The sequence below is a fragment of the Amyelois transitella genome, chromosome 19 (assembly GCF_032362555.1).
Source record: "Amyelois transitella isolate CPQ chromosome 19, ilAmyTran1.1, whole genome shotgun sequence".
NCBI lineage: Eukaryota > Metazoa > Arthropoda > Insecta > Lepidoptera > Pyralidae > Amyelois > Amyelois transitella.
In genome coordinates, this window is record NC_083522.1 from 7,875,764 (window position 1) to 7,901,072 (window position 25,309).

Sequence of the window (25,309 nt, forward strand, 5' to 3'; positions counted from 1 at the left end):
AAGCAAAACAGCTGAGCGTGGCCATTCAGCCTATTCAACACTGTTGACTCTGTCTACCTCGCAAGGGATATAGACGAGACTATATGTATGTATGGAAGACATGAACACAAAGGAATACTCTACAAAACCAACCAATTTTATTTAATGTTAGCAATCAATTTCCAATTAAAACTTTAACCATCCAACCTTACCTGTAATTAAACCTGGATCGATATTCGCGTGACGCGGCCATTATAATTTAGAAATTTTAATGTTGTCATCGTCATTTACTATCATGACATTTCATTACATAAATACGTATCGTATATATTTACGACTTTATATAGAAATGATAGCCGTGTGGTCCCCGGCATTTTAAAATAGAACCACATCTCTTTCCCATGGATATCGTAAAAGGCAAAAAAGGGAATACGCGCAAATTCATCCAGTGCAAGCTATCATGCTGGTCTGGCAGCAAAGATAAAATATAGTGTATTCCAGCTGCTGTACCTATGAATTTGGAATGTCTTATAAACTTGGGATTCTTTTTTTAGGCAATAGGCTAGCAACATAGCACTATGTTAATCTCAATTATCATTCCTCAGTCCTTCAGAGACTATTAGTTGTCTAATCCGTAAGGAATAGAGACGTGATTATGTGATGTGTGTGTATTTTAAAATCAGAACTGTTCGTCTTCACATCGTCGACGTTACTACTAATTAAAGTCTACGTAATGTGACCAGCGCCTACGCATATTAACCCTTTGACATCTTCCTATGACATTCCCGCCTCACTTGAGGTGTGACCGTAAATAGGTCTTTGTAATAGAACCCAGGTACTGATTTGTGGCTGCTTTCAATGTCTAATAATATCTTTGTAATTGATAAATTCATACATTGAATTACATCTATATCTCTTACGGAGTAGACAGAGCTAACAGTCTTGAAAATACTGAAAGGCCACGTTCAGCTGTATGGCTTTATGACGGAATTTAAAATAGTGACAGTGGTTCTCTAATATGTCAAACATGTTATTAAATTTAATTTTCATATACATATAAACCTTCCTCCTGAATCACTCTATCTTTTAAAACAACCGCATTAAAATCTGTTGTGTAGTTTTAATGATATAAGCATACATACAGACATACAGACGCGGGAGGCGACTTTGCTTTATACTCTGTAGTGAAGCACTGGGGTGCCATTTTATAGTTTCTGCCCCAGTACCATATCCAGAAAAGTCATAGAATCAGAATTGAATCACTAGCGTAAATTGCAAAACCCCTAAAAAACAATTCTGAAAGGCACGCACACAAAATACATTTTGTAATTTCTGCTAATTAGCTTTGTCATAATGCCTTACTCACAGATTTATTAATCTAGGGAAATACTTGGGCATGACATGACTAAAACGTTACCTCGTCATCTTTGACTGTTTTGTACTTAATTTTTTTGTACCTAGGTGGACTGAAATGCTTGCAACATCTCTCTTCTTCTTCTCTTCATTCTTATCTTCAACAGTCTTGAAAGCCTGATAGACAACGTTTAGCTCTTTGGCTTAATGATAGAATTTCGATTCAAATAGTATCGGGTTACTGGCTAAAAGAAGAATCTCAAATTTATAAGCCCATCTCTTTGTCGCCTTTTACGACATCTATGGGAGAGATGGAGTGGTCTTATTTTTTGTTCTCTTGGTGTCGGACACCTAACGGCTTTAAAGTCAGACTAATTTGTAGTATAAATATAACCATAATGATACCAGGTAATCCTTATCTTGAGATGACTTACAGGGAACCCCTTCCATTAAGGTAACTTAAATACATTATACAATGACCAAACAATCTTAACAATGCATTACGAAACCCAGACCAAAAGCAAAACAAATCATCCATTGACAATTCAATACGCATGACCCGTCAATACAAAGAAGAAACCCGTCAATGGACGACGTTCTTCACGTAATCTTTGAAGTGGTTCTCGAACGTAATAATTGCGTTAGCGCACAACGAGCCGGCATTTTATACTTCATTTCATTCATTCGTCTGAAGACATTTCTAATGAGCGCACGTGTGTTTTAAAAATGTTGTTATTAATATTTTTAAGTGCCGTTTTAGCGGTAACCAGTGGTCAGAGGACGTTAAGTGTTAATACCACAGAAGGTGTGGTAGTGGGATATGGAGAAGAATACTTTGAATTTTACGGTCTGAGGTATGGTGGACCTGTGTCAGGAGTAAACAGGTTTAAGGTATGTTTGTAAATATTATTTCTTTTATAGCCTAATTTTTTTGATTGTCCGGTCCGCCTTTGTTTGTTTTTCATTCAATTTGTTTTCTCTTGTGTTGAATATTAGTTGTTATTTTATTTTTAGATATGACATTGGTTGCTCTATCTTTGTGATAATTTTGCAGATTTGAAATCTTTGTACGCATTCTTCCTTAGCGATTTTACAATATTTGCACCGACTCATATTGTCACGTCTTCAATCTTCCGGGGTTGTCAGAGTCACAGAGGGTTAAACACGGACGTCTTGTAAATTCGTAGTAAAATCGTACTCTCCTAATTATTGCGACATTATTTTAAATGTCGACTGATTATATGGTTAATATAAGAATAGTATGAGTTAACATGGTAAAAAAACTGAGACCATTTTGGGGCAAATTATCTTCCAGGTTTTCCAAGAAACTTGCTAAGTATATCTAAATGAAAGCAATGCTTTGTTAAAATCTTAAGGTCGCATGTAAGGATAAATTTAATACATGATAAGAACTTGGTTTCACTCTCGTTTCTGCGGTGGTCAAATTGGTAAGGTGCGCTTAAAATTCGTGATGCGCAGAAAAGCACAGATTCGAATCCCACCTCGACCATGTATCAATGACTTTTTTGAAAGTTATGTACATTAGTTTGATGTTTTGAAAGTTATGTACATTAGTTTGATGTTAACTGTAGTTCTTACGGTGAAGGAAAACATTGTGAGGAAATCTGCACATTTTAGAAACTGGATGTGTAATCATGGATCCAATACGGGTTAGGTGGTTTACCTGGAAAAGGTTGCCGAGGTCAGATGGGAGCCGCTTTCTGTAAAAACCTGACTGACCCAATCCAGGATCCATGGTCAAAGGTATACTCCGGGCTGCTCTCCAGAGAGGCGAGGATGCAACCGGAATTGAAGTCAGAAGAAACAAGATCAAAATTCAATATACCTACTATCTGTAAATTTAAACTTTATATATATTATATTGTATGAAAATTACTAATTTCTTAACTTTTTCAAGCATTCTTAAATAAGACCTACTTCGAAGTAAAACTATATCGGCTTGTTAACAAACATGACCATTAAAAGTAAACCTTCTTGTTATGGTAATTCGGTTGACATTGTTACAATGAAATATTTATTATCGGTGGCTAGAATATGTGCAATTTCTTTGTAGTAATTCACTTTTTATTATTAAGTTGACCATTTGTTTTGTCTCGAGGTTTGTATATGGAACGTTTGGACCGTTATAACTATATAATAACAATTTTGTGTCTGTTGAGTGTTACATACGTCACGTCTATATCCCTTGCGGGGTAGATAGAGCCAACAGTCTTGAATAGACGTAAAGGTCACATTCAACTACATGGTTTTATGATGGAATTGAGATTCAAATAGTGACAGGTTGGGACTAGCCCATCGCCTACAGGGGAATCCAAAGTTTATAAGCTATCCCTTAGTCGCCTTTTACGACATCCATGGGAAAGAGATGGAGTGGTTCAACCATCGATGCTTGCTTTCGCAAGTTTCCTTCATTTTTCCTCGTGGGCCAACCTTCTTTACATTTAATCATACTATAACTACATACATTCAGTATGATTCATATTGCATACCGTCGCCATAGTGTCAATAAATCGGTTCTTGGCCCTCACTTGACCTTATCTAGGATGACCACACCTTCATCTTATCAACACTGATAGCGTGTTTTACCGTTGAGTAAAATTATATTTACTGTATTATAGAATTTCTTATGTGACCCTCCATACTAAAATTATGTAACGTAAGATTCAATTCTTCAATATTTAGAACTCAATTCTATCATTAAGCTACAGAGCTGACTGTGACTTTTCAGTCTTTTCGAGACATTTACCACTGTCTATCTCGTAAAGGATGAAGATATGATATATATGTATATGTATGTACTAATTAAAAACTAACTAAGTCAATCATAAAAACTAGCCAAGTCAAATATTCGAAATCACTATTTGGATCTTAACTCTATCATTAAGCCAAACAGTTATACATGTATCAGTCTTTACAGGACTTTTGGCTGTCTATCACACAAGGGATATAGACGTGATTGTATGTATGTATATTAATTAAAAACTTAACTTATACAATACATCTATTTCTTTGATTTCAGGCTCCAACACCAGCCACGGCCTAGCCGTCAGAGTTTCACGCAATAGACAAAAACATTCGGTGTCTTCAAGAAACTGCATCAGGCCATGTTGGGAGAGAAGACTGCCTGTACCTCAATATCTTTACCAAAAATGCCACATTTCCTAAGCCTGTATTCGTATGGCTCGAAGGCGAAGGATACCTATCATCAGGAATGACACCTTCCTTCAAACAACTAGTAACTAGAGACGTTGTAATTGTAGCACTGAATTACAGAGTATCAATATTTGGCTTCTTATGTCTAGGAGTACCAGAAGCGCCAGGAAACGCTGGCCTTAAAGATATCGTACTTGGACTGAATTGGATCAAAAATAATATTGCTGCATTCGGTGGAGACCCGAACAATGTTGTTCTTTTAGGTCACGGATCGGGCGCTGCAATAGTAGATTTATTGACTTTGTCTCCATTAACTAATGGATTGATACATAAAGCTATTGTCCTTAGTGGATCAGCATTAGCGCCGTGGGCTGTAGCTTATGACCCCATTGGCTATGCTCAAATCGTCGGAGCTAAACTTGCATATAATGGAAAAAGCCCAGTTGAACTCGCTCGAGCTCTAATTAACACAGACAATGACGTATTGATATCTGCATTAGAAGCCCAATTTACCAACAACTCTGTGCTGTTTGCACCGTGCATTGAAAACAAGCATCTGAACGGTTCATTCTTAACAGATGCTCCAATTAATATATTACGCTCAGGCAACTACAGTCAAATACCATATCTTATTGGTTATACGGATCGAGAAGGTACCATAAGGGCAGCTGAAGCAGATAACTGGAAGAAAGCGATGATAGAAAATTTCACACAATTCCTTGGAGTTGATTTAGCGTTCGACACTGATGCTATTAAAAGGAACGTTTCTGCATCAATCTTTAACTTTTACAATGGTAATAACACAGAAATGGACATCGAAGATTACTTAGATTACCACGGAGACACTTCCGTATTAGTTCCTGTTATAAGAGGTGTTTTAGAAAGAGCGTCCACTTCGACATCTAGAGTATTTCTCTTCGAGTTTGCGTACAGAGGATCTACGAATAATGATTGGACATATCCAGCAATTCCTCTTAATGGTGTGAAGCACGGTGGAATCCTGGATTATCTGTTTGAAACAAATTTGACCGAACAAGGAGTCCAGGCTATGAGGACATTCATCAGGCGCTTGGTGGTGTTTGCTAATGCTGCGTAAGTTTTAACAATTACACCATAACGTTTCATACCCAATATAGGGGTAAAATCACGCCTCTTTCCCGGAGGGATAGGCAGAGACTACATCTTTCCACTTGCAATGATCTCTGCATACTTCCTTCGCTTCATACACATTCATAACTCTCTTCATTAAGTTAAACTTTAATTATAATCTTTAATAACTGTTGGCCCTGTTTAGCCAGTTAGGGATAAGGACGTGTCTAATGTGAATGGGTGCGTATGTAAGTTGATCTATTATATTTGTGGTTGATGATAACACCACTGGCTAAATGACCAAAAAAGAACTGATTTTTGTCACGTGTGTTTATACTAAAATAGGTATTTGAAATGAAGTTTTTTTTAACTCAGGAAACTAACTATAACTAAAGTTCTTTATAATGTATATTTGCTAAACCAGAGTGGGACGTTATAATAAAATTTCAACCTTAGTACTACAATTCCGACGTATAATATTGAGTACATAGTGTCGAAGGCCAGTAATAATAGCTACAGTAAATATTATCATGGCATGGTTTGTAAAATGTGTGTATGGTATACCTAGTATGTGTATTTACTAAAAAGTAAAGCGAGTCTGTTAGAGCATTCCTAGACAACATAAGGACATGCTAAATTTCAAATGGTTATCAGTTTGGGCTATGTGTGTCAGTCAATCAATCCAATGTCCTCAGTTAGTCAGTATAATATGTTAAAAGAGAAGATAGGTATGATTCCATTTTTTTGCCAATATTTGTATTATTATTATACAATCTAGATTGCCAACATGCCTACACATAATAGTTTTCCGAGCAATTAAATCTAACTGGAGGACAATATTGCATATAACAATATCAGCTTTATCGTCACTATCTTGGTGTATGCATTCGGTATCATTATCATTGATAATGATTTTCCGTGTATAATGTGTAAACGTTCATAAATACAGTCACGTGTTTATCCCTTGCGGGGTAGTAAGAGCCAACAGTCTTGAAAAAACTGAAAGGACACGATCAGGTGTGTGGCTCAATGATAGGATTGAGAATCAAATAGTGACTGGTTGCTAGCCCATCACCTTAAACAAAAATCCCGTGTTAATTAGCTTTTTTCTTGATTAATTTATTTTATCAATGACGTAAATTATTTATTTTTAACTCTCTTTAATATGATTAAAGAGAGTTAAAGTTAGAAGACATACCTAAATGATTTTTCAATACGAACGAATGAGACGGTCATATAATTGTCGATTTTGGATTGGTCTTACATATTTTTAACATCTCTATGATAATTTTATAATTGATAAGTTAACGCCATTTTAAGGAAGTAATGGTGAAATCAGGCCTATTCCATGTTAATTGTTGTTTCTCAAAATATTTGACTTTATTCTTATCTAATATATTACTCGTTTAATTTCAGCGTACCGAATTTTGCGGTGCCCAGAGACGACGTTACCCAATGGCTTCCATTTTCCCCATCATCACAGAACTACTTCTACTTCGGAGGTTCACCAGGCCACCCCATGGTCGAAGAGTCGAAGACTAACCCCCACACCCAAAGGATGACATTCTGGAATCAACTCTATTCCAAATATTATAAGGCACCAGTTCCAGTGTCTTCCGCATCAAAAGCAGCAGGAATAAGTCTGCTTGTGATAATGTGCCAAATTTTAGCATTTTAAAAAGTTAAGTTTTTTTATCTGTGTTAATTTGTAACATTAATTTGATGGTATTCTTCGCTTTTTAATTTCAAAATTTAAAAAACACGTTCTATTTTTATTTGTCAAATACGTCAAATATGTACAAAACTTAACTAGTGAATTAATTTGTTTTTAATTTTTAGAAGTACAATAATTATTGTGTGCCAATAAAATCGCTATCAGCCTGTTTTACTATACTATGAAATTGACACTAGTTATGTAAATTAAGATTAAGATAAGTTTAATAGTTTTACGTAAACTTGTTAACGAATTAAAGTGTGTTAAATGTATAAGATAGTATTACCTACTTAAATTCATTGACATTTTATGATATTAAGAATAATATATTGTGAAAAAATCAATAGTTTTCTTTTGAATGTTGATTAATTAATTATATTCATTGTCGTTGATACATGTAAGTAGTTCTACCATTCTTTGTAAGTTGAGATACCTACATTAGGAACCTCAGGCCCCTTTTTATTATTATTTCTTACTATTTTCACAAAAAATATTCAATTGCTTATAGGTAGAGTTTAAAGAGGATTATATGCATACGTGCTACCCGTGCAAAGACGGGGCGAGTCGCTAGTTCTTAAAAAAATGTATGTTCTTTTATTATTAAAAACTGTCTTCATTAATTCATTATACATATATGTTCAAGATGAATAATAAGTGCATGGATACGGACCATCATTTATAGCCTTTAAAAACTTTTATATATATATTCACATAATCACGTCTATATCCCTTGCGGGGTACACAGAGCCAGCAGTCTTAAAAAACTGATAGGCCATATTCAGCCGTTAAATTTTATGGTGGAATTGAGATGCAAATAGTATCGCATCGCCTACAAGAAGAGTCTCATGTTTATAAACCTATCTCTTAGTCTCCTTTTACGACATCCATAGGAATGATATGGAGTGGTTCTATTCTAAAGTGCAAGATCTGAATTAAGAAAATTCCCGAATTGCTTGGAAATCTTACTTCCAATAAATTATAATCTGATGGATGTCAGCAAGTCCTTAGGGACAAATCTATATGCGTTGAAACTCCTTGAAAATGTCACTGGGAACCCTACTTCAAAAGCAATCTCGACCATATGCTATATACAAATAAAGTGTAATTTTCTATGCCAACACTTTGCATCCAATTTGCCATGCCCACTAATAGAAATCCAATGATATTAAGATCAATGATTTGGAAAAATGCGGACTTATTTACTCAGTAATTTCCAACTACAGGTTATATTCGTTTTAACCGAGTTTATAAAACTGAGAATGTATACATAGTATCGCGTCTTAATGCCCTACGGGTTAGACAGAGGCAAAAATCACAAGGACACGTTTAGCTGGAATACATACATACATAAAATCACGCCTCTTTCCCGGAGGGGTAGGCAGAGACTACCACTTTCCACTTGCCACGATCTCTGCATACTTCCTTCGCTTCATCCACATTCATAACTCTCTTTATGCAAGCTCGGCGGTTTCGGGTACTTTTGACCTGACCCTTTACCAGGACGTCCTTAATTTGATCAAGATACGTTCGTCTAGGTCTTCCCACTCCGACTTTTCCCTCCACACTTTCACCCACTTTAGCTGGAATTGAGATTCAAAAATGGCTAGTCCATGTCCATAACTATATATACTTATACCACAAGAAGTAAAAGATTTTGGCGCGAAAATAAACTATTTATACTCATAGGTATATCAAAGCCTTAGCTAATTATTACGACTGGATGGTTGAAGTCTTCTGTAAAGATCAATGGTGAATCAAATAATGGGCTGATCTTCTACTTACTTCTTCAAAGGAAAGATATAAGACATCGCCGACTTACCTAAAACAAAAGAAAGAAAAATCATTAATTAAATATTGTTTAAAAATGTCCGTCTGGTTCTAGGCCGTCGCCTAAGAAGAATCCCAAGTTTATAAAGCCCTCACTTTAGTCGCCTTGTACGACATCTGTGGGAAAGAGATGGAGTGTTATATTATTTTTCTATTAGTGCCGGTAACACACGGCACTGTTCCATTTTCTGTTGACTATAGTTTATATCGATTGCAACCTCGCTCACCTCTCTGGGGTGAAGACCGCTTGCGCCTTTTGGCTACTATCCCGGATTGGGTGAGGTTTTTGTACGAAGTGACTAATATTAGATACCTACGCAGCCTTTGCAGGGGAACCATATTAATAACACATCCTAAAGTACAGTTACAGAGTTGACTAAATGGGTAGAAGTTTCCTATTTTACTTCATTAGTCTGTAGCAATGATTCGGCTCGACCGCCACGAAAGGGAATATCATCCGCCAGGCTAGGTGTTACGCCTGAGGAACCGCGGAGGTTGTATTTATGCTTCAATCCATGAAATTTTCGTAATCGCGATTTAGACTCTTCGCTGCTATTGGCTGAGCGCGTCATTTTCTTCGCTATAATTGACAATTGGTGTGTGACATTAGTGATGTCACCACAAGTCTTTTGGTACAGAGGTAAAATATTTTTAACCTATTTTCGGATCTCCAACCATTTGCTTTTTATTTTTGTTTACATTTAAATAACCATAGTCTTGGAAAAAAATGGATCAAAACAAATAGATACGGTCCCACGCCATGTAAAGTGTTCAGTCTTCCAACCTAATGGCTTGTAGCGTACATTAGACAAGTCTAGACACGTCCATTACCCAGACAATACACATGGTAATGTTTTGTGGTGGGTGTCCATCAATTCTTCTTATTATCGTAAATACGGTTTCATATTAGTAGATTCAAATAGTGACATCCCTATCGCCTTTAAGAATCCCAAGTTTATAAGCCTATGCCTTAGTCGTCTATTACGATATTCAATGGAAAAGAGATGGAGTGGTCTTCTTCTACTTTTCGGTAGGTACTTCTTTTTTCAATACATACTTAATTTGCGTAAGTTTCATATTGCTGGACTGTGCCGTGTTTTGCACGACACTTTAAGATAGGACTTCATTTTTTCCTATGAATATCGCAAAAGGAGACTTAGAGAGAAGGCATATTCATCTGATGCAGCTTGATCCAATACGGGTTAGGTCCCCCTGCAAAGGTTGCAGAGATGAAATATATGTCTTACCTACTCAATTCAGGGAATAGATAACACGGTCAAATGCAAAGATTATCCTACTAATATTATAAATGCGAAAGTTTGTATGTCATGATGTCAGTATGGATGGTGAGTATGTCAGTATGGATGTTTGTTACTCTTTCACGCAAAAACTACTGAACCGATTACGACGAAATTTAGTATGTAGGTAGCTGAAGACCCAGAATAACACATAGGCTACTTTTTATCCTGGAGTTCCCGCGGGATTGATTGTTACGTAATGATAGGGTTTCCAAGCGGACGAAGTCGCGGGCGGCCTCTAGTGATGTATATAGTATACATATGTATTGATTTATCTTAATGAAATAAACTCCTTATCAATTTACTTCACAAGATTTAAATCACTTCCAAAACGGCGAGTCAAAATGCTTCCCTACTTGAACGTTCTCAAAGACGCAACACATTGCCTGGAGGTAATTTTTCATCAAAGCTAATGGAAAATTGCCTTTAGCAGTAAGAGGAACTTTGAAGCTAGCCACGAAGCGGTTGGCGGCCGTTCGTGTTATTGATTTCAAGATTTCCTTTATCTATACTAATATTTTAAAGCTGAAGAGTTTGTTTGTTTGAACGCGCTAATGTCAGGAACTACTGGTTCGAATTGAAAACAATCTTTTTGTGTTGAAAAGACCATTTATCGAGAAAGGCTTTATGCTGTGATGCCCAAAATAACTGTTCCACGCGGACTAAGTCGCGGGCACAGCTAGTTATTTATAGCCGAAAAATACCGAATCTAAGTTAACTTTAAGAATGACTAGCAAACCTTAGATACATACATACATACATAAAATCACGCCTCTTTCCCGGAGGGGTAGGCAGAGACTACCTCTTTCCACTTGCCACGATCTCTGCATACTTCTTTCGCTTCGTCCACATTCATAACTCTCTTCATACAAGCTCGGCGGTTTCAAACAAACCTTAGATTATGAGCATTTATATGTAAATTAAGGTTTAAGGGAAAAGAAATCTAAAATGAACTATATAGATAGAGAGATCAATTTTGCCGTGTGGTTTTCGTTACTTCAGAACAGTATCACCCATCTTTTTCTCATAGATGTCGTTAAAGGCGACTAAGGGAAAAGACAAATGCATCTAATTCAGGGTTAGGTTCCTCTGTAAAGGAAGTAGAGTCAGACGGGAGATGTTTCGTTAAAAAATTTGACTTGCCCAAGCAAATACATATATATGTTACCATATAAGTATTTTGTAATCCAGCATCATGATTAAAAGACTCATCTCAGACTTAATCGCCTAAAAGAAGGATCCCAAGTTTATTAGCCTTTCCCTTGGTTGACTTTAACGATCTGCACGGAAAGAGAAGCAGCTGACATTTTTCTTTTTACAGACCAGCATAGTCTGTGAAGTTCTAAACTCGCATTCCGACTGAAAAATATATAACACAACACCCCAAGTAGGGAGAATACATACATACAATCACATCTACATACCTTGCGGGGTAGACAGAGCCAACAGTCTTGAAAAGACTGATAGGCCACGTTCAGCTATTTGGCTTAATGATAGAATTAAGATTCAAATAGTGACAGGTTGCTAGCACATTGCCTAAAAGAAGAATCCCAAGTTTATAAACCTATCCCTTAGTCGCCTTTGCGACATCCATGGGAGAGAGATGGGAGGGGTCCTATTCTTTTTTCTATTACAAGTAGGTAGAATATATGTAAATATTTCCGAACGTGGATGCCAAAGCAAACACAAGAAGAATATAGCCGTTATATTTACTGACACATTATGATAATAACGTTAAACAACAAGATCCCACGTAAATGTAGGCGTTACCAGTAATGTTTCAGTTTGAAATTGTATATTTCAATCACATTTTTGTACATACATACATATGGTCACGTCTATATCCCTTGTGGGGTAGACAGAGCCAACAGTCTTGAAAAGACTGATAGGCCACGTTCAGCTATTTGGCTTAATGATAGAACGGAGATTCAAATAGTGACAGGTTGCTAGCCCATCGGCTTAAAAAAGAATCTTAAGTTTGTAAGGCTATGCCTTAGTTGCCTTTTATGACATTCATGAGAAAGAGATGGAGAGGTCTTATTCCTTTTTGTGTTGGTGCTGGGAACCACACGGCACTTTTTGTAGCACACTGTTTTGCAGATAGTAATTTTTTTTTTCTATAGAGATAGCCGTTTTGGCACCGAACTGAGCCAAACCAATTCCCTTTTATTTAATTTGAAGGTGGTACCTACCTCTCACGAATCACTGACTAAATTAAGATTCAGAATGTTTATTTATTAAACAATTCATGTACACAGAAAACACATAGGAATGATAAACGTAAGAAACAGTAGTACATAGGATTTGCTTATTTCTATAGAAATCTCTTCCAGGAGGCATGATGGAAAGGGGAGAGGCGGTACTCCATATAATCCCTCACTATTCAATAACTTCTACCTGTATGTCTGTTCCGCTTTTACAACTACATCACTAGACCGATTCGAGTGAAATTTGGTATGCATATAGTTCTAACATAACATATTTTTCTTTCAAAAATCAACTTCTAAAATACTACCCGTGCGAAACTGGGGCGGATGATTTTAAACATACATAAACAAATACAAAAATAATAATATAAATGTTACTAAAATAAATATCAATACCATGTACAAAAAAAAATCCTTTGTCAAATGGAATTATGGTAACAACACGATACAATACGATTTTTCTTCTATGTCTAACACAAAATGTTCAAATTATAACTTTGTTAACGTAAATATAAATTCCATTTTCGCTTGTATCTATAAAAGGTGGACTCCCCAAGGGAATGTTGGGTTTCGTTAAATCTGAAAAAAATATGGCCGCCTGGAAATGAGTTGGCTTAACCTAGCATAGTGGTAATAAGGGACTCTCACTTGTGGATTCTAACACATAATATATGTTACTGGGCGTTAAACCACTGAAATAAGGGTAACTGAAATAACAAACGGAGATTCTGAATTAATATAGATATTTGCATGTAACCATCTATCTAATATTATAAAGCTGAAGAGTTTGTTCGTTTGTTTGAACGCGCTAATCTCAGGAACTACTGGTTCGAATTGAATCTTTTTGTGTTGAAAAGACCATTTATCGAGGAAGGCTTTAGGCTATATTTCATCACGCTGCAACTATTAGGAGCGAAGAAATAATGGAGTGAGACGCCCGTAAGGGTGAAAAAAACGGGGAAAATTTTTCACCCTTACGGGGTTCAATGATACCCAAAATAACTATTCCACGCGGACGGAGTCGCGGGCACAGGTAGTAGGTTTATATTTGCATCGCTAAGTATTTAAATGAGCTGGGTTCTCCAAGGTGAAGAACTAATTCTTCTTCTTCCAAGCGTAAATCATAATTTCATCCTCACCTCCCTGAAGAAGAGCCCAAGGTACGCGCCTTTTGATTCCTGGATGGGAAGTTAGATAGATAAAACTCTTTATTGCACCATAAGAGTAAAACATACAAAACAGCACAAAACAGACGGAGATGGTACGGGTGGGCATATCGCTAATGCAATCTCTTCCAGTCAACCTTTGGGTGGAAGGAAACCAAACAGAGCAAGATACTCGTAAGTTAGGTTTTACATTAGAGCAAATCACGTCCGACATCCGCAACCTTTGCAGGGGAACCTAACTCATAGTTGGTGAGACGGTATACCCTTCAGCATAGGAGTTTTCATGCTGGTGTGGTGACATCTATACGCCTCAAATTACAAAAATAAATTCAGACGACGCTATCAGTCCAAAACAGCAAAAAATCTAAATCGCGCAAGCAAAGATTTCACGGATTGAAACATATATACAACCTCCTACACAACATCGTCTATCGCGCGGTTCTCCAGAAAAAAGAATAGGACCACTCCATCTCTTTCCCATGGATTTCGTAAAAGGCGAATAAGACTAGCCTTATATACTTCGGATTCATCTTTAATACGACGGGCTAGCAACCTGTCTCTGATTTGAATCTCACTTCTATCATTAAGCCAAACAGCTGAACGTGGCCTTTTAGTCTTTTGATAACTGTAAGCTCTGTCTACCCCGCAAGGGATATAGACGTGGTTATACGTTATGTTATGTTAATTTATTATAAATTTGTCAAAGAAATCTGTGAGCGAAATGTTTCAATTGCAAAGTAAAAAGATGCAAGTTCAGTTGATCGGAGCAGTAATACCGGACGGCGGATTGTGTTGGCGGAATCTGCTTTTGTACGGTTAGCATCACTACATAGTATAAAACAAAGTCGCTATTTTAGTCTGTTTGTCTGTATGCTTAAATCTTTTAAATTACGCAACGGATTTTGATGCGACTTTTTGTAACAGGTACAGTGATTCAAGAGGAAGGTTTTTATGTATAATTTTTTCCGAATTTTGCACCCGTGCGAAGCCGGGGCGGGTCGCTAGTATTAAATAAAATAGATTTATTGGGCTGGAATCAGAAACTAATTTGCGATGCGTCGAAATAAAACATTGCACAAATTTTGAAACTGCACTATCGGCTTACTATGCGTATGCTTACTCCTGGCTAAAGTATGGGGTAATGCTATGGGGTAATAGTAGTAGCGCTCATGAAGTATTTATATTACAGAAAAAATGTGTTAGAATATTAGCAGAAATAAAAAATACTGAAAGCTGCAAACCATATTATAAAAAATTTGAATTACTAACACTTCCTTCAATTTACATTCAGGATATATGTCAATTTGTACACAAAAATAAGCATTTATTTACTCAAATAAAAGATACACATACATATCACACCAGAAATAAAAATAACTTATGCATTCAACCTGCAAGAATAAAAATGCTCCACCAAAGCCCATTTCATATGGGAATAAAAATTTATAATAAACTACCAAATTCTATAAAAAATGAAAATAAATTAACTCACTTTAATAAAAAAATTAAGTCTATGCTTCTTCAAAACAATTTTTATTCTATAGATGAGTACCTTAATTTAAATAAGTAGGTAGTGGGATTATAATAGTTTTACATTGTAAACTTGAAAACATTAGAACATTATAAATATTTACAATAATAATAAATAAGCACCTATTAACAGATAAATATAAATTGTGCAATACTAGGTTTAAACAATTCTAATTAGATTTAAAATTATAATGTGATACTAAGTAGGTACCTCTATGTATAAGTTTGTATGTCTACTAATACATAAAAAATGTTTGCAACATCCGAAAGGGTAAATATGAAGATCTGTTATACATTATATTTAAGACCTTGTTGTACTCATATTATGCAAATAAAAGTTTGAATTTGAATTTGAAATTTGAATTTTTTTTAACTATCCGACTAAAATATGGTTTCTAGCTTAAATCTAGAGTGAGACGGAAATATTTTTTTCTCTAGTTCAGCCACAATGTCATATTTTTATACTTATTGATAATAGACCATTTCTGCCTACCCCAATTGAAACTACTATTAAATTATTTATTGAAATTATTATATAATTGAAATTTAATTAGAGCCTCCTTTTTTCCAACCGGACTTTTTATGAAAAGATAAGCCAAAGCCTAAGAGAAAGCCTAAGAGAATAAAGAAACACTCAAGCAACGGAAAATAAAAATATTTTTAATGGAAAAGTATTCGATAAAATATAATTAATTTTATACACTTTTATAAAAAAATACACTTGAATCATAAAATGAATCGTTATATTTTATGGACAGAGGTTTCGATTAACAGAAGTCGTAACTAATAAAATTAGTAAGTACTATTTTGCACAATTTTTATTTATATGTTATGGGATTCTTCATTAAGGCGATAAGCAAGTACCGTGTCACTATTTGAATCTCAATGCTATGGTCAAGCCAAACAGCTGAACGTGGCCTTTCAATTTTTCATGACTGTTGGCTCTGTCTACCCCCAAAACATATAGACGTGACTATATGTACAATGTACTATTTTATAGTAGTTATCAGTTATCACGTTTTATAAAAGTAATAACAATTAAAAAAGAATGTTATCAAAAGTATCGTTTCAAATGAAACCTTTTTTTTTGTCGTCGGTACTGAGCAAATTACTGTGAAGCAGAGCACCGACTTAAAGCTTCTATTTGCTCCGAGTGCATCTTTGGTAGACAATCTCCGGTCTAGGGCTATTTTCCCAACTCTACCTTTACGAGCAAGTGGATGGAAATTAATAGCTAACATTGGTTAGAGGTCTTTCTATGTAGACTAAAATAGGTATGATTTTAGGAGTACAGTCAGTTGGTTAAGTAAACATTTTCCTTAATTAAAAATCAAACTATTAAAATTTAGTTTATAAGTTGATGAGTAGTTTACAGCGATAAAACGCTTATCGCAATGACCCGCTACATAGATGACGTCATGCTAAGAAATCTAAAAGATTTTCAAGAATAAAATCTTCATAAATCATACATACATACCTACATATGATCACGTCTTGATCATACAGGGGGACAGAGCCAACAATCTTGAAAAGACTAGAAGGCCACGCCCAGTTGTAGGTATGGCTTAGTGATGGAATTGAGATTAAAATACACTCTCCATCTCTTTCCCATGGATGTCGTTAATGGCGACTAAGGAATAGGCTTATAAACTTGGGATTCTTCTTTTAGGCGATTGGGTACCGTATATGAAGTCAAACAGCTGAGCGTGGCCTATCAGTCTTTTTGAGTTGGGTCTCTTACGGTGAGAAAAAACATTTTAAGGGAGTTCTTACATTTTGGCAACAGGATGTAATATTTTTTTGTCATCATGATTGATCCAATACGGGTTAGGTTCCCCTGCAAAGGTTGCGGAGATCAGACGGGAGTCGCTTCGGGAAAAAACCTGACTCATCCAATCCTGAATCAAAGGCATACCCCATGCACCTCTCCAGTGTGGTGAGGGCGCAACCTGGACTAAAGCCAGGAGGAAGAATACTGTAAAATAAAGTTAGTAAGTGCGGTGAAAGAAAACACTAATGTTTACTTTAAAATGAAGTCTGCTAGAAATAGAATAACCTTGCTTACTGACGTATAGGACGTATTGAGATAGATAAAGAATTTTATATGGAAATTAATAGTACATGCTGGTCCGGTGGCAAATCTAAGCTATCCAGCCGAAGGTGGCCTTTCAGTTTTGTCGAGACTGTTGGCTCTGTCTACTCCGTTGGGGATTAAGACGTGATATTTGTAGGTAAGCTGAAGGTGGCCTTTCAGTTTTGTCGAGACTTTTTGCTCTATCTACTCCGTTAGGTATTAAGACGTGATATTTGTAGATATATATGCCAGGTTCTCTTTCAGCGCAAATTCTAAAAGGCAATCAAGGAAAAGTTTGTAGATTTAACTCTTATTTTATTTCTTTATTTATTCTCGGGCATCAAAGGCCCATAGATATCTTACAAACTAACATACATATACATAACTAAAATAAACTCGTCGCCTTGTGTCTGATGGTTACGTCTACCCCGTAAGGGATAAAGTGATACGTGTACGTGTGAATTTTAAGGCCAATAGCTAATAGTCATATAATTTACAAAACATTGTTGAAAATATTTTATTGCATTTTTTCATAAGGATATTTCACAAGGATTTCATAGTAACAGAAACCTTAACTCGAAAGTAATACAGATTAAAATCCCATAAGCGGTTGTCCTCCAATATTTCTATGTAGGGCTGTCAATAGCGGAAACTTTTTACATGATCAATTTAATGGGTGTCGTAAAAAAGTCATAAATACACACCATATCTAAAACCATGCTCAAGGTTGAAATAAATGTTTTTATTTTATAATCCACTCTTAGTGATGTACCTAAGGAAAATACGATTTTATTTTAACCTACTTACTTCAGAGCCCATACCTTTCTATATAAAGAAAAAAAACGACATATTGACGTATAGCGTCGGTGGTCAAATCGGTAAATTGCCCGGTTAAAATGCCTGATGCGCAGAAAGGCACAGGTTCAAATCTCACCTCGGCCACCTCTGAAAATAGTCATTAGTATATACCAACGACTATTTTCGAAGTTATGTACATTAGTTTTAACACTAACTGATGCTCTTACGTTTACAAAACTAACACATTCAAGCAACTGAATGTGTAACAATGATCGATCCAAAACGTTGCGGAGGTCAGATGGGAGTAGTTTCTTGTAAAAACCTGACTCACTTAATCCAGGTCATTGTCTTACCCCGGGTCATAGGCATACTTCAGAGTGATGATAATGCAATTGAGACTAAAGCCAGAAGGAATAAGAAGTCTGACATATAATGACACGGTACAAACCATTTGGTTCTACAGATTTAAAATTCGGCATTTATGTTTCTTAACTCAGCCTGTGGAAGAAAATGCTGCAGAGCAGTTTGTTACCGCTTCTTTTGCACTGACGCCTTGGAAGCCGCAGTAAATTTAGTTTTAGGTGATTTATTTGATGTCAACCAATGTTGTGAAACCAAAAGATTTGATAAATATTAAGCGATATGAAGTATCCTATAATAATGAATAAAAATTTTGAATTTGGATGCTTTAATTAGTATATACATAAGACTTATTAGACTTCACCACAACACACACAAAATCGCGGTCTACAGCTTGTTCAATATTAAAAAATAAAGCCTAATTGAAGTATGTTTTTTTATATCAAATAAACATGTAAGACGTCACGCACTCTATAAGACAATAATTCTTCTCTTAATACATTTATCAAGAGAAATTCTTATGTAAATAGAGAATTAGAAATGTTAGGATTGTGAACTTAATAATACTATGCTTTCCGACAACTACTAAATAAATTTTCTTAACCGACTTCGAAAAAGGAGTTTCATGTGTGAACCCAAGTATATCTTCACATAAATCATCTCGGCAAGTAAAATTGACTAACGTGTTTATATTCTAACAAATAAACTGCATCCATCTATTTATTTATACTAAGTATTTTTAAGACTAAGGGATAGTCTTATAAACTTGGGATTCTTCTTTTAGGCGATGGGCTAGCAACCTGACACTATTTGAATCTCAATTCTATCATTAAGCCAAACAGCTGAACGTGTCCTATCAGTCTTTTCAAGTCTGTTGGCTCTGTCTACCCCGCAAGGGATATAGACGTGATTATATATATATGTATGTAAGTATTTTTGTCTTAAGGTTATGTGCTGAATAAATAACATGTTTAAAAGTGCTTATAACATAAAAATATAAGTAACAGATGTAGCTATAATAGTATACTTCGTGAAAAAAGTATATATATCTTCTGTACACAAATGGCGTCTTCGTTCCTCAAAAGAGGAATTTTCCCTCTGAAATCACCCCGTTTTTCTGTTTAGGTTTAAATTATGCTTACTCCGAAACGTTTGATCTTTCAAATTTTCTGAATAAAGATCTTGTATGATGTATGAAAACCTTTGTAATAGTTATTAGAACATAAGTATGGCGCGGGCGGAGCTGCGGGTAAAAGCAATCTTTTAAATAAACACTTAATCAGGCTGGCGTTAAGGGAATAAAAATGAAGAATAAAGTGAACTCTATCATTTGTATGCCTGAAAAACTTAGACAGAAATATTTTCACCTCAAAAAATATACTTATCTCGATAAGTTCTCGTTTTCCTCATAACCTCATACCGTTAATGAAAAAAATCAAATATTGATGTTAACGTACCTTTTTTGGCGTGGCCTTCACGGGTTTTGGCGGGTAGGCCGATGTGTATAGAATAGTATGAACGGGCGCCTCCGTCGGTATTCCAAGTGACGTCATACCGAACACATTTCAAACACTACACCAGATTATTAGAATGCTAATTTTTTTTTAAATTTTACTATAAAGCAAAAATATAAAAGCTTTAGTTATTGTGTTCGTTTTTTAAATGATGAAGGTACAGTGAAAACAAAACTTTATATACATTTTTTTTCATAAATGAAAAATTGAATTGTGTTATTGTTTTTTCAAACAACACAATTTTAGTCAGCTAACTACCTAAGAGAACTAGTACCAAACACAGATAAATAAAATGATCACCTTAATATCGAGGTCTTAATGTATTCAGCTCGTGTCCAAAAGAATCTTATTTTTATATATTCTACCTAATTAAAAAAATACAGTGGAGTACCTTGACGTTTAAGGTTTGCTATGACACCGACTGTACAATCTTACTTTGCAGAAATCGTCTAGTTCAATTATTTTTCTGTGTGAATTCAATAAGAGAGGCTTTGCTGGATAATTATAATATTCGTTAAAAAAGTCAGGTTGTACCAAGAACGCTACAGAAAACTTAAATCTCAACTCAATGGAAAATTCTGTGGCATCGATAAAATACGATAAACATAGTCAAGCCTCCTATTCAGTGTAACTACTCATAGTATAAGGAAATTTCCTTTGAAAAATATAATAAGAAAAAATGACGATCCTTTAAAAAAAATTATTTCGTAATGTCTTTACTTTAGTATATATAGCCAAATGAAACTGTTGAATATAACAAAAAACAGTCCCAATTGATTCCTATTTACTCCTTAGTTTATGTTAAAAAAGTCATCGTAAATAAAGTTAAAAAAAATAACAACACCTCCTGCACTACACACGCTAAAATGCAAAAAAAGTAAACTGTCAAAATTTGAACACCGAACGTTTTGAATGTCAAAATGCGCGGACACCGCGTAGTAAACTGACTGAACAAAATATGTATCAGAATGTGGCTACAGTAACCTCGTCAGGGGAACATTTCTATATTTATAAAACGATAACACTTATGCAAAATGATTTATGTGAGGATTTTATTTGATTCTCTGGATTTATACGTATTGAAGTGCCTACACTACACACTACACGGGTAGACCTCGTGGAAAGACGTTTTAGATTTTTTTTGAATAAAATTTGCCAAGGATTTCGCAGCATATGTCACTTACCTACATGACAATGATAACGCTTTTACAATGATGGCAACGGTTAAGAAATAAAAAAAATTAAAACAGTGCTACGACGAGAGAGGTATAACTCATAGTAACCAAAGAAGTTGGGTGGCATTACATCTGGAAATTATTTCAGAGAATTTTAAAAATTTTAGAAAATTAAAACTGGAAATGGAACGAAAATGAGAAAACTCAAACTCTGGTTGAGTCATACTTCAGCGACAATTCAATTATCCAATTGGATTTATAAAAGCTGTGTATAATTGGCTTTTGGTAAACGGGCATTTATTTTCTAAAAGTAAAATTTTCATCTTTGAAAAGGAAATATCGAAATAATACAAATACAGTTAAGAACATAATACATGAGCCTTTTGAAACACGAATAGGTACTTTAGTTGCTTGTGTGAAGAGAAGTTATAGTTATTAGATATATGCAAGGATGTACAAGGTGTTGTCTCTGCCTACCTAAACTACCTTCCTATTTTCGAGAAAGAGATAGTCTCCCGTTAAGGCTAATGACTCGTTGTATGTCTGTATGTGCCTATTTAAAAAAAGCCGCCGTGACAAGATCACATCGTCGCCAGTTTTATCAAGTATTTCGTGTAAATAAGGGGATTGCAATCAAACAAATTGTTTAATCAGAGTGGTAGCAAGATAACGTGGGTGTATAAGTACAGTGGACTGCAACACAACTTGAAATAGACTCTAATATAAGGTAATAGAAATTGTAGCTGTTGTTGTGCGGGCGAATGTACGGTTTGAAGTAGGTTAGCAAAATTGTAGCATAATTGGCTCATTTAAGTTGACTTGTTTCCTGCAAAATGATTTAGGGTTGGAAACTATTATGACTGATCTAGCAATCAACTTGGGACTACATTATTTCTTTTTATATGTTTGTAACACAATAACTTTGAAACCGATGGTTTGATGAAATTTTAAATCTTGTATATAGCAACTTTTAGTTGGTGTGAAATAGTTTTTTGAAATATTTACCATGTTGCCGTGTGGTTTCAGGCACCAATAGAAAAAAGAATAAGACCACTCCATCTCTTTCCCATGTAGGCTTATAAACTTGGGATTCTTCTTTTAGGCGATGGGCTAGCAACCTGTCACTATAGCTATGTCCTGTCAACCTGTCAAATAGCTGAACGTGGCCTATCAGTCTTTTCAAGACTGTTGGGTCTGTCTACCCCGCAAGGGATATAGACGTGATTATATGTATATATGTAACTTTAGTAGCTAGCCGCTCTATTACATTCTTAACACTTATTTATATCTCAAACTCAAATTGTGTGATTTCATGGGCGTTGTACGGGACTCTAATTTATGCCCCCATGAGAGCGGGTAGGTCAAAGTAATTTACAGCAAAACGGCTGACGAATTGCTGCGTAATTATGAGGGGTCTCGCGTTAACTTAAGCGTGGAAGTTGAACGTGTATCCTACAAAATTTAATTACCTCCGAGGAATTTGTTAACGAATCAATCTTTGCAGTTAAACTTTTGATGAAAAATGATTTCGTGAATCCATTAATTAGCCCTACTTACAACTGAACGTGGTGCCAACGTTTGCAAGCTCTGTCTAGCCTGTAAAATGATGGAGACGTGACATATGATAACTATTGATACTTGTGCCGAGCATATCTTATGATCCCCATCAAAGTAGATCGTAGGAAATGGAAGGATGTGGTCTCTGTCTACCCCGCCGGTAAAGAGGCGTGATTTGTGTATGTATGTATCTTATGATAACTGGTTTATAATTTTGACTATTAGGTATCCTTTGTATTTCATAAAGTGTTCTACTTGATATCACTAGGTTTCCGAGAAAAAAGGCCTTGATTGACATACAAAGAACGAGGTGATCGCCTTGTCAGGTCTATCTCAACTGTATTTTAGTACACATTTACATACGTTTACCAACTATTATTTTATATACAAAATTTTGTTTGTTAGTAACTTCTTCACTGTTGAACCACTAAACCGATTTTTATAAGACTTGGTACTAACATATATTTTTTTTGATATTGCCTGCTGAAACGAGAAAAACTTAAATTTTAGTTTATCGCAGACAGTATTGCGGGAGAAAGCTAATGAGGAAAAATCCACATCTTAATTTTATCAAAAGTTGTGCAAAACTACGTTACGGAAGTAATGGAAATATCAGATATATATTTAGCTTATCAAATGTTGAAATTAAATCCTCAATAATGTAAAGATACAGGTCAGCTCGAAGCAAAGTAATCTTATACGGACTATCTCTTACGTGGGGCCACGAAAAAGGCTATTTAAATATGTATAATATGAATTTAACTCATTACTACTTTTAAAAAATCGTGGTACAAATTCAAATTCTACCTTTTATTCTTTGTGATGGAACATTTCAAACATCACTTAATAATTGTCATATCTTATGGTTTAAAAAATACATAAAATAAATATATAAATAACAATAGATAAATAAATTACTTAAAACTAAGTTTATTAACTGCCGCTTCCAAAGCGATATTGCAGAAGAAGCGGTAACAAACTGCACTGCAGCATTTACTTCATTAACGTCCACTTCACAATTACTTTAACTATATTATGATTACTAATTTTTATCTGAAAGCCAACGCAACTAAGAAGCTTCCACCTTTTGCTTACAGAATACATAATACACGTCCAATATCATATTCCTCGGCTTCGCGAACTTATTTTATTAAGAGAATACATAATATACGTACAAAATTATATCCCTCAGCTTCGCGTTCTTACATTCTTTTTAGTGGCCCCACCGCTACAGTTGGCAACAGCCTCGCCTTACAACAGCCTGAGAAATTAAATATGTATGACATGTCGTGTGGACACCAGACTCTTTTCTTGTAATTTGGCATCGGTTTAGATAGGAAGTTGTAGGTTTAGGCAACTGACTTCTAAATGCTGATAAGAAATAGTATTGACGTCATTGGCGGCTCTTGTGATGAAGCTAGAGGTGACTGACACCAGGGCTTTGTTCATCTTCCTCATGCTCATGATTATATTGGCATTGTCTACGAAATATACTTATAAAAGAGGACAGTGACTCATTGATTTTCTGACATAGTTTATACCGCTGGATATAAAGATTTTAAATTTGGACTCTAAGTCTAGTGTTGCAAAAAAGGATTTCCTTAAATTTTCGGAAATTCACAGGATGTCCTATTTTTTCGTTTTTTTTATTAAATTTACTAAAAAACCGATCGGTTCAAAGGTTTTAACGTTTAAACTAATGGGATCGGAATACTCACTCAGTGGTTCTACATTCCTATATGAAATACCTAAGACATGACCAGAGTCCGGACCCAGCTCCTTGTACTTCAGAGACAAGCATATAACCATTAGTAAGATAATGTTCCAAATTAACTAGAGGGATTGAAGGAGAGAGGGGCAAGGGGACGGAGTGGTCCCATTTTAAAGTTTGCGGAGCGACATATCTAGTTACATACATATGGTCACGTCTATATTCCTTGTGGGGTAGACAGAGCCTACAGACTGATAGGCCACGTTCAGCAATTTGGCTTAATGACAGAATTGAGATTCAAATAGTGACAGGTTGCTAGCCCATCGCCTAAACAAAGAATCCAAGTTTGTAAGCCTATCCCTTTGTCGCCTTTTACGACATCCAAGGGAAATAGATGGAGTGGTCCTATTCTTTTTTGTATTGGTGCCGGGAACCACACGGCATCAACAACAACAACCAACAACCAACCAACTGGCAACCATCCAGTTGCCTGGATGTATAAGTTTCCTCACGAGTTTTCCTTTATCTTAATAGCATCAGCAAGGATGCCCTTAGCTACAGGGCCAATAGCTTAATTTGATAAATATATAAATTGATTATTATGTTGTCTTAATGTAACTAATGGGTTACATAATATCATCTAGGTAGGCACATGATGTAATGCACACTACACGTGCCGTGCATTATACCTGAGTGCAAATGCACTTATTTTAGGATAGCGAACCATTGTTCACCTAGGTTTTGCTCACTATTTCGTGTTTATTCAATTAGTTTTGGATACAT

At 35.4% G+C, this 25,309-nt stretch overlaps 2 protein-coding genes across 13 annotated transcripts in view; one reads left to right on the forward strand and one right to left on the reverse strand.

The window, feature by feature from the left end:
* The window catches only part of LOC106132641 (transient receptor potential cation channel trpm), a 169,516-nt gene that overhangs the window by 127,872 nt on the left and 16,335 nt on the right, over positions 1 to 25,309 (reverse strand). For 7 of the 12 annotated variants that reach the window (XM_013332102.2, XM_060949630.1, XM_060949639.1 and 4 more), the window contains exons 1-2: positions 20,384 to 21,021; positions 20,027 to 20,183 (exon numbers count right to left, since the gene is read on the reverse strand). The exons of 2 other annotated variants lie outside the window; for them this stretch is intronic. In XM_013332102.2, the coding sequence (XP_013187556.1) occupies positions 20,027 to 20,122 (96 nt within the window). In that variant the 5' untranslated portion in view covers positions 20,123 to 20,183; positions 20,384 to 21,021. Of the gene's footprint in view, positions 1 to 20,026; positions 20,184 to 20,383; positions 21,032 to 25,309 lie in introns of those variants that run through there. 3 more of the 12 variants (XM_060949628.1, XM_060949626.1, XM_060949627.1) reach the window with 3 other exon arrangements.
* Positions 1,995 to 7,929, forward strand: LOC106132643 (acetylcholinesterase). The gene is given in 3 exon segments (XM_013332109.2): positions 1,995 to 2,223; positions 4,373 to 5,598; positions 7,012 to 7,929. Coding segments are annotated over 3 exon segments (1,653 nt in total). The 5' UTR covers positions 1,995 to 2,058; the 3' UTR covers positions 7,274 to 7,929.